This window comes from Nerophis ophidion, linkage group LG07 (assembly GCF_033978795.1).
Source record: "Nerophis ophidion isolate RoL-2023_Sa linkage group LG07, RoL_Noph_v1.0, whole genome shotgun sequence".
Lineage (NCBI taxonomy): Eukaryota > Metazoa > Chordata > Actinopteri > Syngnathiformes > Syngnathidae > Nerophis > Nerophis ophidion.
In genome coordinates, this window is record NC_084617.1 from 25,205,270 (window position 1) to 25,218,590 (window position 13,321).

The following is a 13,321-nucleotide window of genomic DNA, read 5'->3' on the forward strand; positions in this document are numbered from 1 at the left end:
CATGTTTAATATTTGAAATACACAACTTTTGAAATTATAGCAGACACATTAGATAGACACGTCGAAAAGAAAGATTTTTTAAATGATTTACGATTATTTTTCACCAATTCTTAATTAATTCCAACAAATCAAAAATCAATTTTTTATTTTATTTTAATTTGTTTTAATATTTAATTTACAAAAATCACACAGTATACAAATCAGTACAATACATAATAATACATCATAATATAATTCCAATGCCAAACCAATCCCAACCCAGCGATGCTCCAAAAAACATGACATAAAAAATTCAAAAGAGACAAACAAAACTGAATGACAACAACAGTACCAATAATATTAATAATTCCACCATAACATTGACTAAAACAATATTAAAAACAACAAGCAAAATACATATATGTATTTTGCTTAAAAACGTATATATATATATATGTATTTTGCTTAAAAACGTGTGTGTGTGTGTGTATATATATATATATATATATATATATATATATACATGGTTTTTTTGATTGATTGATTGCTTGAATGATTGATTGAAACTTTTATTAGTAGATTGCACAGTACAGTACATATTCCGTACAATTGACCACTAAATGGTAACACCCGAATAAGTTTTTCAACTTGTTTAAGTCGGTGTCCACGTTAATCAATTCATGGTAAACAAAACAGGAAGACTGACAAGTCACTAGAAGGGCAATGTTTCTTGAAAAGATAGAAAAAAAGGTAAAAGAGTGTCTGAGTTTGAGACCAGGAAAACAAAACCTTGTAGACAAGAAACAATCTAACACCTGTTTGATTTTGGTTGTAAATTTGTTTTCTTCCTTCATTTATTGTTTGTCTTTCTTTAACGTCTCCACTTTTTCACAATATTGAACAATTTAACTTTGATCACACTTATTTTTTTAATTATTATTCCAGGGGTGTCAAAACTTTTTTACTCCACTGCATGTAAATTAACAGTATGTATAGCCTATACATATATATGTCTACATATTATATTGATTTAATGGATATAAAGTTCATAATATATTTAATTGTTTATTATGAGTATGTGAAAGTTACTTATGTGATGACCTCCTTTTTTGTAATCAGTTAAAAATATCAAGCAGCTAAAATGTGCCAAACATGGATAAGTGTGGAGAGTGTTTTGCATTTTTGCCATCATGCACTGCAATATATTCAAATGGGTGTAATCTAGATGTGTTTTATGGTACTTGGACTATTTTAATAACGTACACAAAGTTCAATGAGCAGGTTGCGGTATTTTTATTTTTTTTTTTTAAATGTTGCGCCATGAGTAGGGATGTTGTTTGGGTTGGGTCATGCAAGTGCATGCTGTGCAATATTTGCTGCAATGCACTATTAGCAGTCATTGAACTGATTTGCTCACGCTATCCACAATATGGTGGAAAAGTTGCTGTAATCAGAGAGGAATTTACAACCAATGTGGAAACCACCCAGATTCTTTATTGAACTCATGGCCATAGTTTGGACACCCTTGGCTTACTCCCTCCTTTTGCTTAACACTGTACAAACTATAAGCTGTCATTTGCTTATGCTGTTTCTTTTCATTGAGAAGATTTCTGTATGTAAAACACAAAGTTATGGTTAAGACGGAATATAAATGGTTACAGTGATGAATGCTGAAATACTGAATCAGCAGACTTGGAAGATGCTCATTCAGTTCTTTTGTTTAGTAGAAAAACATCAGATAACAGACATGGCACAAAACTAGAATCGACTCAAATGGTGATGTTTGGCCGTTAATAATTCAATAAAATAAATTCTGGTTGTAATAGTTTAAATTTTAGACCAACCACAGTTAAAAAAAACAATGAAATCCCTCAATTCTGATAGAAAATGACGGAATTACCCCAAAAAATGTTCATATCCAAAACCAACACCTAATCAGGTTTGATGAAATATGTTCATTAGTTACAGTTGAATTGGAGTGTTAACACCTATTACGGTATACCGTACTAGTGGGGACCCATCAGTGTTCCTGTTCTGTGTACCCTGCATGACGTAGAGCAGTGGTTCTCAAATGGGGGTACGTGTACCCCTGGGGGTACTTGAAGGTATGCCAAGGGGTACGTGAGATTTTTTTTAAATATTCTAAAAATAGCAACAATTTAAAAATCCTTTATAAATATATTTATTGAATAATACTTCAACAATATATGAATATAAGTTCATAAACTGTGAAAATAAATGCAACAATGTAATATTCAGTGTTGACGGCTAGATTTTTTTGTGGAAATTTTCCATAAATATTGATGTTAAAGATTTCTTTTTTTGTGAAGAAATGTTTAGATTTAACATGCACCTGGGGATAGGTTGATTGGCAACACTAAATTGTCCCTAGTGTCTGAATGTGAGTGTGAATGTTGTCTGTCTATCCGTGTTTGCCCTGCGATGAGGTGAAGACTTGTCCAGGGTGTACACCGCCTTCCGCCCGATTGTAGCTGAGATAGGCACCAGCGCCCCCCCCGCGACCTCAAAGTGAATAAGCAGTAGAAAATGGATGGATGGATGTTTAGAATTAAGTTCATTAATCCAGATGGATCTCTATTACAATTCCCAAAGAGGGCACTTTAAGTTGATGATTTTTTTTATGTGTTGAAATCTTTATTTATAATTGAATGACTTGTTTATTTTTCAACAAGTTTTTAGTTATTTTTATGTCTTTTTTTCCAAATAGTTCAAGAAAAAAAACAACAAATGAGCAATATTTTGCACTGTTATACAATTTCATAAATCAGAAACTGATGACATAGTGCTGTATTTTACTTCTTTATCTCTTTTTTTCAACAAAAAATGCTTTGCTCTGATTTGGGGGTACTTGAATTAAAAAAAAATGTTCACAGGGGGTACATCACTGAAAAAAGGTTGAGAACCACTGACATAATGTACAGTATGTCTGATGAGTGTTTTGTGAAAATGTCATGTAGTTGTACTTCTTAACACTTGAGGCACCTTTGACTAAAAAACAGATGTGTTCTGCATTATCTATTTTTTTGATTTCCAACAAATCAGTTAAATTTAAAGGGTACCGGGGCTTAAATTTTACCACATAGTTTTGAACAAGCTTATCTTTAAAATGGATTTACAGCACTTTTTGCAAAGTTCTTCTAAATTGGAGACATTCATTTACTATACACTTAGCCCCCTTTGGCCATTTTGGTAACCCATTGACTGCTATTGTAACACATGTTTTTCATGATACTGAAAAGCTGACATGCTTATATACATATAATGCTTTCACCACAAATACTGAATGGATCCAAGCAGCTCTCTTTGAAATACAACGGAAAAAATGTTTTGGGTGTGATAACACTTTCTCAACCACTAGTTAATGCTATTCATACATATACAGCGTTTTTGCATAGTTGTTCATTCAACTTGAAAAATTTGCTAACAAACGACTTGAAGGCGCCAACCACCATGTTGCCCCATGCCAAAACCTCGACTCGAATATCCCACTTTGAAACAAAGTCTGGGAAAATACTGTATATTTTATGGTTTTACCTAAATACTTATTTTTTATTTTCATTATAGTTATTTTTATTTTATTTTTTTTTTACAAAAAAAAGCATAAAAAAATATTACAAGTATATATTAAAAAAAAGTTTACATCTATGGATAGGTCTGAAGCTGTTAGAAAATTCTAATATATGACAAATATAAGTGTGGAGAGTGTTTTGTATTTTTCCCATCATGCATTGCGATAGTCAATAGCAAATCAAAATGGGTGTAATTTAGAATGTTTTATGGTACTTGGACTTTTTTGAAAACGTCCACAAAGCAGGTCGCCGGTATTTATTTATTTTTATTTTTTTTGCGCCATGAGTAGGGAAGGTTGTTTGGGTTGGGTTATATAAATTAATGCTGTGCTGTCAGTTGATCAATGCACACTATTAACGATTATTGAACTGATTTGCTCACGTTATCCACAATAAGACATGCATAAAAACTTTTTTTTTTTTAAACTTTACCAATATATATTAAAAAAAATATATCCACGGATATGTCTGAAGCTGTTAAAAAATTAGAATATTTGACAAATATAATTGTGGAGAGTGTTTTGCATTTTTACCCTCATGCATTGCAACAGATTCAAATGGGTGTAATTTAGATTTGTTTGTTTTTTTGGTACTTGGACTTTTTTATTAACGTGCAGAAAGCAGTTAAAAAAATAGTAGTTTGAAAAATTATAACATTTTTAACACTTTTTGAGCACATCTGTTTTTCGGCTAAGGAGGGATTGATAGTGTGAGTTTTTGGGAAAAAAAACTGGTATTGTTCCAAAAATTATAAGGTATCAAAATCAGTATTGTTATGAATTATTGACCTATTAAACGCTGTAATTACCTCATCCAAAGTATTCCAATTTGCATTATAATGTTTTGGTTTTCCCATTGTAAAAAATGTTTTGTTTTGTTTTTTGAATAGCATACAACATTTAAAAAAAAACATTTAATATATATAAACTTTATATCTATGGATTAATAATTTTCAGTGTTGAGATTTAAAAAAAAATAACACATCTTACTTTTTGTCGCTTTTTTTTTATTAAATCGACTCGGATTAAATGCAACGACAATCAAGTTCCATCCAAGACTATTGAAGCAGAGTACTTGTTGGCACTGATTAACTCAATGCCTCACACACTGCACGCTCTTAGAAAAGCCAGAGGTGGTGCAACAAAGTACTCCTCCTGTCTTTGTTGGTTCATTTTTCATTATTTGCTCCTCAGAATTGACTGATGCTGTTATCTGATGTTTTTCGACACAATTAAAACACCTGCTTGAACACCCTCCCAAGTCTGCTGACTCATCATTTTTGCTAGGGCTTGTAAAAAAAACACAGTCAAATGAATTAAGATATTCTTTTTCCTACTCCTTTTCAGACATGTTGGATGTTACAACTCCTCTCTGAGCTGCTACCTTACCGTGGTAGAGGAGTTTGCGTGTCCCAATGATCCTAGGAGCTATGTTGTCTGGGGGTTTTCATGCCCCCTGGTAGGGTCTCCCAAGACAAACAGGTCCTAGGTGAGTGATCAGACAAAGAGCAGCTCAAAGACTTCTATGGAATTACAACGAAATGAACCCAGATTTCCCTCGCCCGGACGTGGGTCACCGGGGCCCCGCTCTGGAGCCAGGCCCGGAGTTGGGGCACGATGGCGAGCGCCTGGTGGTCGGGCCTGTTCCCATGGGGCCCGGCCGGGCACAGCCCGAAGAGGCAACGTGGGTCATCCCTCCAATGGGCTCACCACTCATAGGAGGGGCCATAGAGGTCGGGTGCATTGTGAGCTGGGCGGCAGCCGAAGGCAGGGCACTTGGCGGTCCGATCCTCGGCTACAGAAGCTAGCTCTTGGGACGTGGAACGTCACCTCACTGGGGGGGAAGGAGCCTGAGCTAGTGCGCGAGGTAGAGAAGTTCCGGCTGGATATAGTCGGACTCACCTCGACGCACAGCAAGGGCTCTGGAACCAGTTCTCTCGAGAGGGACTGGACCCTCTTCCACTCTGGCGTTGCCGGCAGTGAGAGGCGACGGGCTGGGGTGGCAATTCTGGTTGCCCCCCGGCTCAAAGCCTGTACGTTTGAGTTCAACCCAGTGGACGAGAGGGTAGCTTCCCTTCGCCTTCGGGTGGGGGGACGGGTCCTGACTGTTGTTTGTGCTTACGCACCAAACAGCAGTTCAGAATACCCACCCTTTTTGGGTACACTCGAGGGAGTACTGGAAAGTGCTCCTCCGGGTGATTCCCTTGTCCTACTGGGAGACTTCAACGCTCATGTTGGCAACGACAGTGAAACCTGGAGAGGCGTGATTGGGAAGAATGGTCGCCCGGATCTAAACCCGAGTGGTGTTTTGTTATTGGACTTTTGTGCTCGTCACAGTTTGTCGATAACAAACACCATGTTCAAACATAAGGGTGTCCATATGTGCACTTGGCACCAGGACACCCTAGGCCGCAGTTCCATGATCGACTTTGTAGTTGTGTCATCGGATTTGCGGCCTTATGTTTTGGACACTCGGGTGAAGAGAGGGGCGGAGCTTTCTACCGATCACCACCTGGTGGTGAGTTGGCTGCGATGGTGGGGGAGGATGCCGGACAGACCTGGCAGGCCCAAGCGCATTGTGAGGGTCTGCTGGGAACGTCTGGCAGAGTCTCCTGTCAGAGAGAGTTTCAATTCACACCTCCGGGAGAACTTTGAACATGTCACGAGGGAGGTGCGGGACATTGAGTCCGAGTGGACCATGTTCCGAACCTCTATTGTCGAGGCGGCTGATTGGAGCTGTGGCCGCAAGGTTGTTGGTGCCTGTCGTGGCGGTAATCCCAGAACCCGTTGGTGGACACCAGCAGTGAGGGATGCCGTCAAGCTGAAGAAGGAGTCCTATCGGGTTCTTTTGGCTCATAGGACTCCGGAGGCAGTGGACGGGTACCGACGGGCCAAGTGGTGTGCAGCTTTAGCAAAAACTCGGACATGGGAAGAGTTCGGGGAAGCCATGGAAAACGACTTCCGGACGGCTTCGAAGCGATTCTGGACCACCATACGGCGCCTCAGGAAGGGGAAGCAGTGCACTATCAACACCGTGTATGGTGCGGATGGTGTTCTGCTGACTTCGACTGCGGATGTTGTGGATCGGTGGAGGGAATACTTCGAAGACCTCCTCAATCCCACCAACACGTCTTTCTTTGAGGAAGCGGTGCCTGGGGAATCTGTAGTGGACTCTCCTATTTCTGGGGCTGAGGTCGCTGAGGTAGTTAAAAAGCTCCTCGGCGGCAAGGCCCCGGGGGTGGATGAGATCCGCCCGGAGTTCCTTAAGGCTCTGGATGCTGTGGGGCTGTCTTGGTTGACAAGACTCTGCAGCATCGCGTGGACATCGGGGGCGGTACCTCTGGATTGGCAGACCGGGGTGGTGGTCCCTCTCTTTAAGAAGGGGGACCGGAGGGTGTGTTCCAACTATCGTGGGATCACACTCCTCAGCCTTCCCGGTAAGGTTTATTCAGGTGTACTGGAGAGGAGGCTTCGCCGGATAGTCGAACCTCGGATTCAGGAGGAACAGTGTGGTTTTCGTCCTGGTCGTGGAACTGTGGACCAGCTCTATACTCTCGGCAGGGTTCTTGAGGGTGCATGGGAGTTTGCCCAACCAGTCTACATGTGCTTTGTGGACTTGGAGAAGGCATTCGACCGTGTCCCTCGGGAAGTCCTGTGGGGAGTGCTCAGAGAGTATGGGGTATCGGACTGTCTTATTGTGGCGGTCCGCTCCCTGTATGATCAGTGTCAGAGCTTGGTCCGCATTGCTGGCAGTAAGTCGGACACGTTTCCAGTGAAGGTTGGACTCCGCCAAGGCTGTCCTTTGTCACCGATTCTGTTCATAACTTTTATGGACAGAATTTCTAGGCGCAGTCAAGGCGTTGAGGGGTTCCGGTTTGGTGGCCACGGGATTAGGTCTCTGCTTTTTGCAGATGATGTAGTCCTGATGGCTTCATCTGGCCGGGATCTTCAGCTCTCACTGGATCGGTTCGCAGCCGAGTGTGAAGCGACCGGAATGAGAATCAGCACCTCCAAGTCCGAGTCCATGGTTCTCGCCCGGAAAAGGGTGGAGTGCCATCTCCGGGTTGGGGAGGAGACCCTGCCCCAAGTGGAGGAGTTCAAGTTCCTAGGAGTCTTGTTCACGAGTGGGGGAAGAGTGGATCGTGAGATCGACAGGCGGATCGGTGCGGCGTCTTCAGTAATGCGGACGTTGTATCGATCCGTTGTGGTGAAGAAGGAGCTGAGCCGGAAGGCAAAGCTCTCAATTTACCGGTCGATCTACGTTCCCATCCTCACCTATGGTCATGAGCTTTGGGTCATGACCGAAAGGATAAGATCACGGGTACAAGCGGCCGAAATGAGTTTCCTCCGCCGGGTGGCGGGGCTCTCCCTTAGAGATAGGGTGAGAAGCTCTGCCATCCGGGAGGAGCTCAACGTAAAGCCGCTGCTCCTCCACATCGAGAGGAGCCAGATGAGGTGGTTCGGGCATCTGGTCAGGATGCCACCCGAACGCCTCCTTAGGGATGTGTTTAGGGCACGTCCAGCTGGTAGGAGGCCACGGGGAAGACCCAGGACACGTTGGAAAGACTATGTCTCCCGGCTGGCCTGGGAACGCCTCGGGATCCCCCGGGAAGAGCTAGACGAAGTGGCTGGAGATAGGGAAGTCTGGGCTTCCCTGCTTAGGCTGCTGCCCCCGCGACCCGACCTCGGATAAGCGGAAGATGATGGATGGATGGATGGATGGATGTTACAACGTAACTTGTTCCATCATAAGAAACCCCTGCTGAAGAGCACCCCACACCCATCTGTAAGCTGAAACATGACCTTTCACCTCCACCCAGCTGGAAACTACATGGCCATCACTTCCTCGCTCACCTGCCACCAGCATCACCACCAGCGTCCACGTGAGGCCGTACACATCCATCGCCAAGTACCAACTCCTCAGCCTCGTCAGAGTACAAATACATGTACACTTGCCTCGCCCCTTTCCTCGCTGCACCCCCATGACCTGACTCACTCACCGGCACAAACCACGCCCACCACCCTCACACACACACACACACACACACACACACACACACATACACACACACGAACACACACACACACATTTGGATGTATGATGGAGAGGTGTGATGAATATGTGTGTGTTTGAATAATAAGTGCAGTAAATGAATTAATGAATAAATGAATCATAATAATAAGTGCATGAATGGATGAGCAAACTAATAAGTAAATCAATGAGCGTGAACATATGATTAATGTTTAAATGAATGATCCTGTGTGTGTGTGTGTGTGTGTGTGTGTGTGTGTGTGTGTGTGTGCGTGTGTGTGTGTGTGTGTGTGTGTGTGTGTGTGTCTGATCAAAGTGTACAGTAAATGAATGCAGGAGTGAATAAATGAATGAGCAAATATGTCAATGAATGAATAAATCAACTAATAAGTAAATAAGAAATGAACAGCGGATGAATGAACAAATTAATAGGTGAATGACTGGACAAATGAATAAGTAACATATACCTTCATGACAATATGTAATATGTTTTGTATTCACACTGCAAGTATATATATAATGGAGTAACAGACACCTTCATAACAATACACACACTGCAAAAATACAGTGGGGCAAAAAAGTATTTAGTCAGCCACCGATTGTGCAAGTTCTCCCACTTAAAATGATGACAGAAGTCTGTAATTTTCATCATAGGTACACTTCAACTGTAAGAGACAGAATGTGAAAAAAAATTCAGGAATTCACATTGTAGGAATTTTAAATAATTTATTTGGAAATTATGGTGGAAAATAAGTATTTGGTCACTTAAAACAAGGAAGATCTCTGGCTCTCACAGACCTGTAACTTCTTATTTAAGAAGCTCTTTTGTCCTCCACTCGTTACCTGTATTAATGGCACTTGTTTGAACTCGTTATCTGTATTAAAAGCCACCTGTCCACAGCCTCAAACAGTCAGACTCCAAACTGCACTATGGCTAAGACCAAAGAGCTGTCGAAGGACACCAGGAAAAGAATTGTAGACCTGCAACAGACTGGGAAGAGTGAATCTACAATAGGCAAGCAGCTTGGTGTGAAAAAATCAACTGTGGGAGCAATTAACAGAAAATGGAAGACATACAAGACCACTGATAATCTCCCTCGATCTGGGGCTCTACACAAGATCTCATCCCGTGGGGTCAAAATGATCATGAGAATGGTGAGCAAAAATCCCAGAACCACACGGGGTGACCTGGTGAATGACCTACAGAGATCTGGAACCAAAGTAACAAAGGTTACCATCAGTAACACACTACGCCGACAGGGAATTAAATCCTGCAGTGCCAGACGTGTCCCCCTGCTTAAGCCAGTGCACGTCCAGGCCCATCTGAACTTTGCTAGAGAGCACATGGATGATACAGCAGAGGATTGGGAGAATGTCATGTGGTCAGATGAAACCAAAATAGAACTTTTTGGTATAAACTCAACTCGTCATGTTTGGAGGAAGAAGAATACCGAGTTGCATCCCAAGACAACAACAACAACAACAAAAACAAACAACAACAAAAAATATATATATATATATATATATATATATATATATATATATATATATATATATTTACATATATAGTACATACAAAATTACCAGCTTGAAATGTACTCTGTATCCAATCGGAAAAAAATTCAGTGGTATTAGACATCACTACTTAGTATTAGACTTTGTATTCTTGGTACAATGTCAACATGAAATATTAACAAGGAACTAAAATGTAAAAAAATACTTCAGAGAGTAATATGTGCAAGGCTAATATAATGATAGTACAGTGGTGAAAAGGGCAAAAGGATGACATGCTGAACATGAGTTAGTACATTGACAGTGACAAAGTTATTTCACACTCCAAGTGGGACATTGTGTGACTGTTTAACGTTTATCAGAGACAGCCTGGGGGAAGAAAGCGCTCTTATGACGGCTCGTTTTGGCATGCAGTGAATCAATAGAATTGAGCTCTGAGTTCACCTGTATATAGATTGGCTTTATCTTGTGCATTTCATTGTTTTTCTCTATGACGAGGGTGAGTCCATAACTTGCTAAATGACTAACTGAATACTCTGAGTTTAATATAATGTGAACTATTTCATTAGTCCACCATGACCCGTTCTGCAATTTCAGAGGTCTAATTTGTCGCTTATTTGTGGCATGTGAGGCTTGTGAACCCTTAAAAATCCTTTAATTAGCTATGCCACTGTGTAAAGTGCATGGTTCACCTGTCAGTTTGTATTACTGGATATACAGTACTCTCAAAGGACAATACGATAAAATAAAACTTGGATAATAACTTCAATCATTAATGGTTGGAAAGCAGTATGACTTTCCTGTTCTCTGAAAATAACAAGACACAAAACCAAGAACATCTGAATAGCTGGTACAAAATCTAAGCTGTCTGCTGTTTGTACAAGCAGTTTATCTGCCACACTTTTATCCAGATTCTCACTAAATCTTAGTTAGCGTGTACAATATTTTGTGGGAGGCACCACAGTAGACAGAACAGGAAGACTGACGAGTCGCTACAACAACGTTCCATCAAAAGATAGGAAAAAAACGGTAAAAGGGTATCTCAGTTTGAAACCAGGAAAAAAAAACCTTGTAGACAAGAAACAATCAAACACCTTCTTTTTTTTGGTTGTAAAAAAAATTCTCCCCTCATTTATTGTGTCTTTCTTTGATGTCTCCACTTTTTCTTAATATTGAACAATTTCAAAAAGAGAGTTCTTCAGTGTTTGCTCTTACAATAACAATGTTGCTACAGTTTGGTTTTTATACAGGTTACGGTAGGTAAATTAAGTATTGTTGACGGTTTTTGGATGCATTTTTAAAGTGATTTAGAGGTTCAATTGATTGCTGCTATTAGCTGCATTGCTAGCCGCCTAGAATGAGCCAATTTTAACACGTTAGAATGAAAAAAAAACCTTTGTCTTCTTGTCTCTCATATTGATTGTGAACGATAGGAAACATTCTAAAAAAGGTGCAGTTCCCCTTTAATGCAGATGTGAATAAATGAGTGAATGAACATGTACATGAATGAATACATCAATTAATAAGTAAATGAATAAATGAGTAATAAATAAGCAAATTAATAAATGATCGTGAATGAATACATGAGTATATATAGAATAAATGATTAATATGTAAGTACATGATTGTGTGTGTTTGTTTAAACAAAGTGTACAGTAAATGAATGAATACGTGAATGCAGATGTGAATAAATGAATATGTAAATGAATGAATAAATCAAATTATAAGGCAATTAATAAATGAGCACTGGACAAGTGAATGAATGAAAGAAAACATTTCAATAAATGAATGAAAGTGTTCCTGGAGTGGATGGGTCCTTAAGGTGAGACATGACAGACATCAAGGTCACATGTCACCACATGTTGACCTTGAGGGAACTGGATGGCCCTGCCCTCTGCATGAAGTCAGGAATGTGTGTGTTTATTCCTCTCCTTTCCATCTGTGCAGTAGAATCGTTGTGAACACGTGTCTTGTCCTCCTATGACTTAGTGCAGGGGTAGGGAACCTATGGCTCTAGAGCCAGATGTGGCTCTTTTGATGACTGTACCTGGCTCTCGGATAAATCTTAGTTGACATTGCTTAACACGATAAGTAATTAATAATTCCGCTGGTAATCACAGTGTCAAAAATAATGTGCAAAATATAAAACATTCTCATGCATTTTCATCCATCCATCCGGTTCCTACCGCACCTGTTCAAGAAATCGCAATAATGGTAAGAAGTATTTTATTTGATTTTGGTTACCCTCAGAATAACAATGTTATTAAAAAGAATAAGAGATTTATTATACTCTAAACATGTTGGTCTTTCTTAAAAATGCACGCATATAGTTTTATTCAGTGTTAAAAAAAAAGTAATTATATGGCTCTCACGGAAATACTTTCTAAAATATTTGGCTTGTATGGCTCTCTCAGCCAAAAAGGTTCCCGACCCCTGACTTAGTGGGTGCCACGTCTCAGAGGTCCCAGAAGGTTCCTCCTTGTTATAAGGGCAAATTAGGTCAGAACTCATCAAGCAGAAGGATGTTTGTAGTTGCAACTTGAAACTCTTCTTGCAACTCTTCATTAAATTTGTTAAGCAAAGCATCTTTGAAGTCTGCGAACTTTTTGTGGCAAACACTCAATAAAATAAATAAAGTATAAAAATAAAAGATTACTTACACCGGGTGTGACACATTGTTGCCTTTTGAGTTCATTTGTTGTTTTTTACTTCAATTCATAAGCTCTAATCATCATAACTTACAATGGTCAGGTCAGGTCGGTTAGATCTGCTACTGGTAACCTGTAATCCAGTACAACCTGTTTCAGGGTCGGGCTGCCGGAGACTCAGTGCCCGACCTGGGCTGTTGAGCAGGTGGCTAGAAACCCTGGTGAAAGAAAAAACAAGACTCACCAATGGGCGTGGATAAGGCGAGTCATTGACGGCCACCTATCAGGGCAGGAAGAGCTCAAAATCCTTGGCCAGACGTCTTATGATACTTCGAATAATAAAGCACCACCTGCCGGGGTTGTCTTACATGTGGTAGTTTTTGCACCTGTTGGACATTAAGCGTCGGTAAGCAAGACAGTGGAGAAGGATCTGCCCACCTCTTCCTCTTGGCCGAATACCAAGCGAGGCACTACACAGTACTCAACTGTGTTCAAGCCCTGCGGTGATGGAGAAGTGGTGACGGGAACAGGCAGAGGATGTTGCTGGGAGTTCTTAGTCAT

At 40.6% G+C, this 13,321-nt stretch overlaps 1 protein-coding gene across 1 annotated transcript in view; it reads right to left on the reverse strand.

Annotated features, from left to right (window-relative positions):
* The window catches only part of LOC133556522 (tryptase-like), a 31,605-nt gene extending 18,284 nt beyond the window's left edge, over window positions 1-13,321 (reverse strand). The window contains 3 exon segments of the mRNA XM_061906514.1: window positions 8,423-8,540; window positions 13,005-13,040; window positions 13,199-13,321. Coding sequence (XP_061762498.1) covers window positions 8,423-8,540; window positions 13,005-13,040; window positions 13,199-13,321 — 277 coding nt within the window.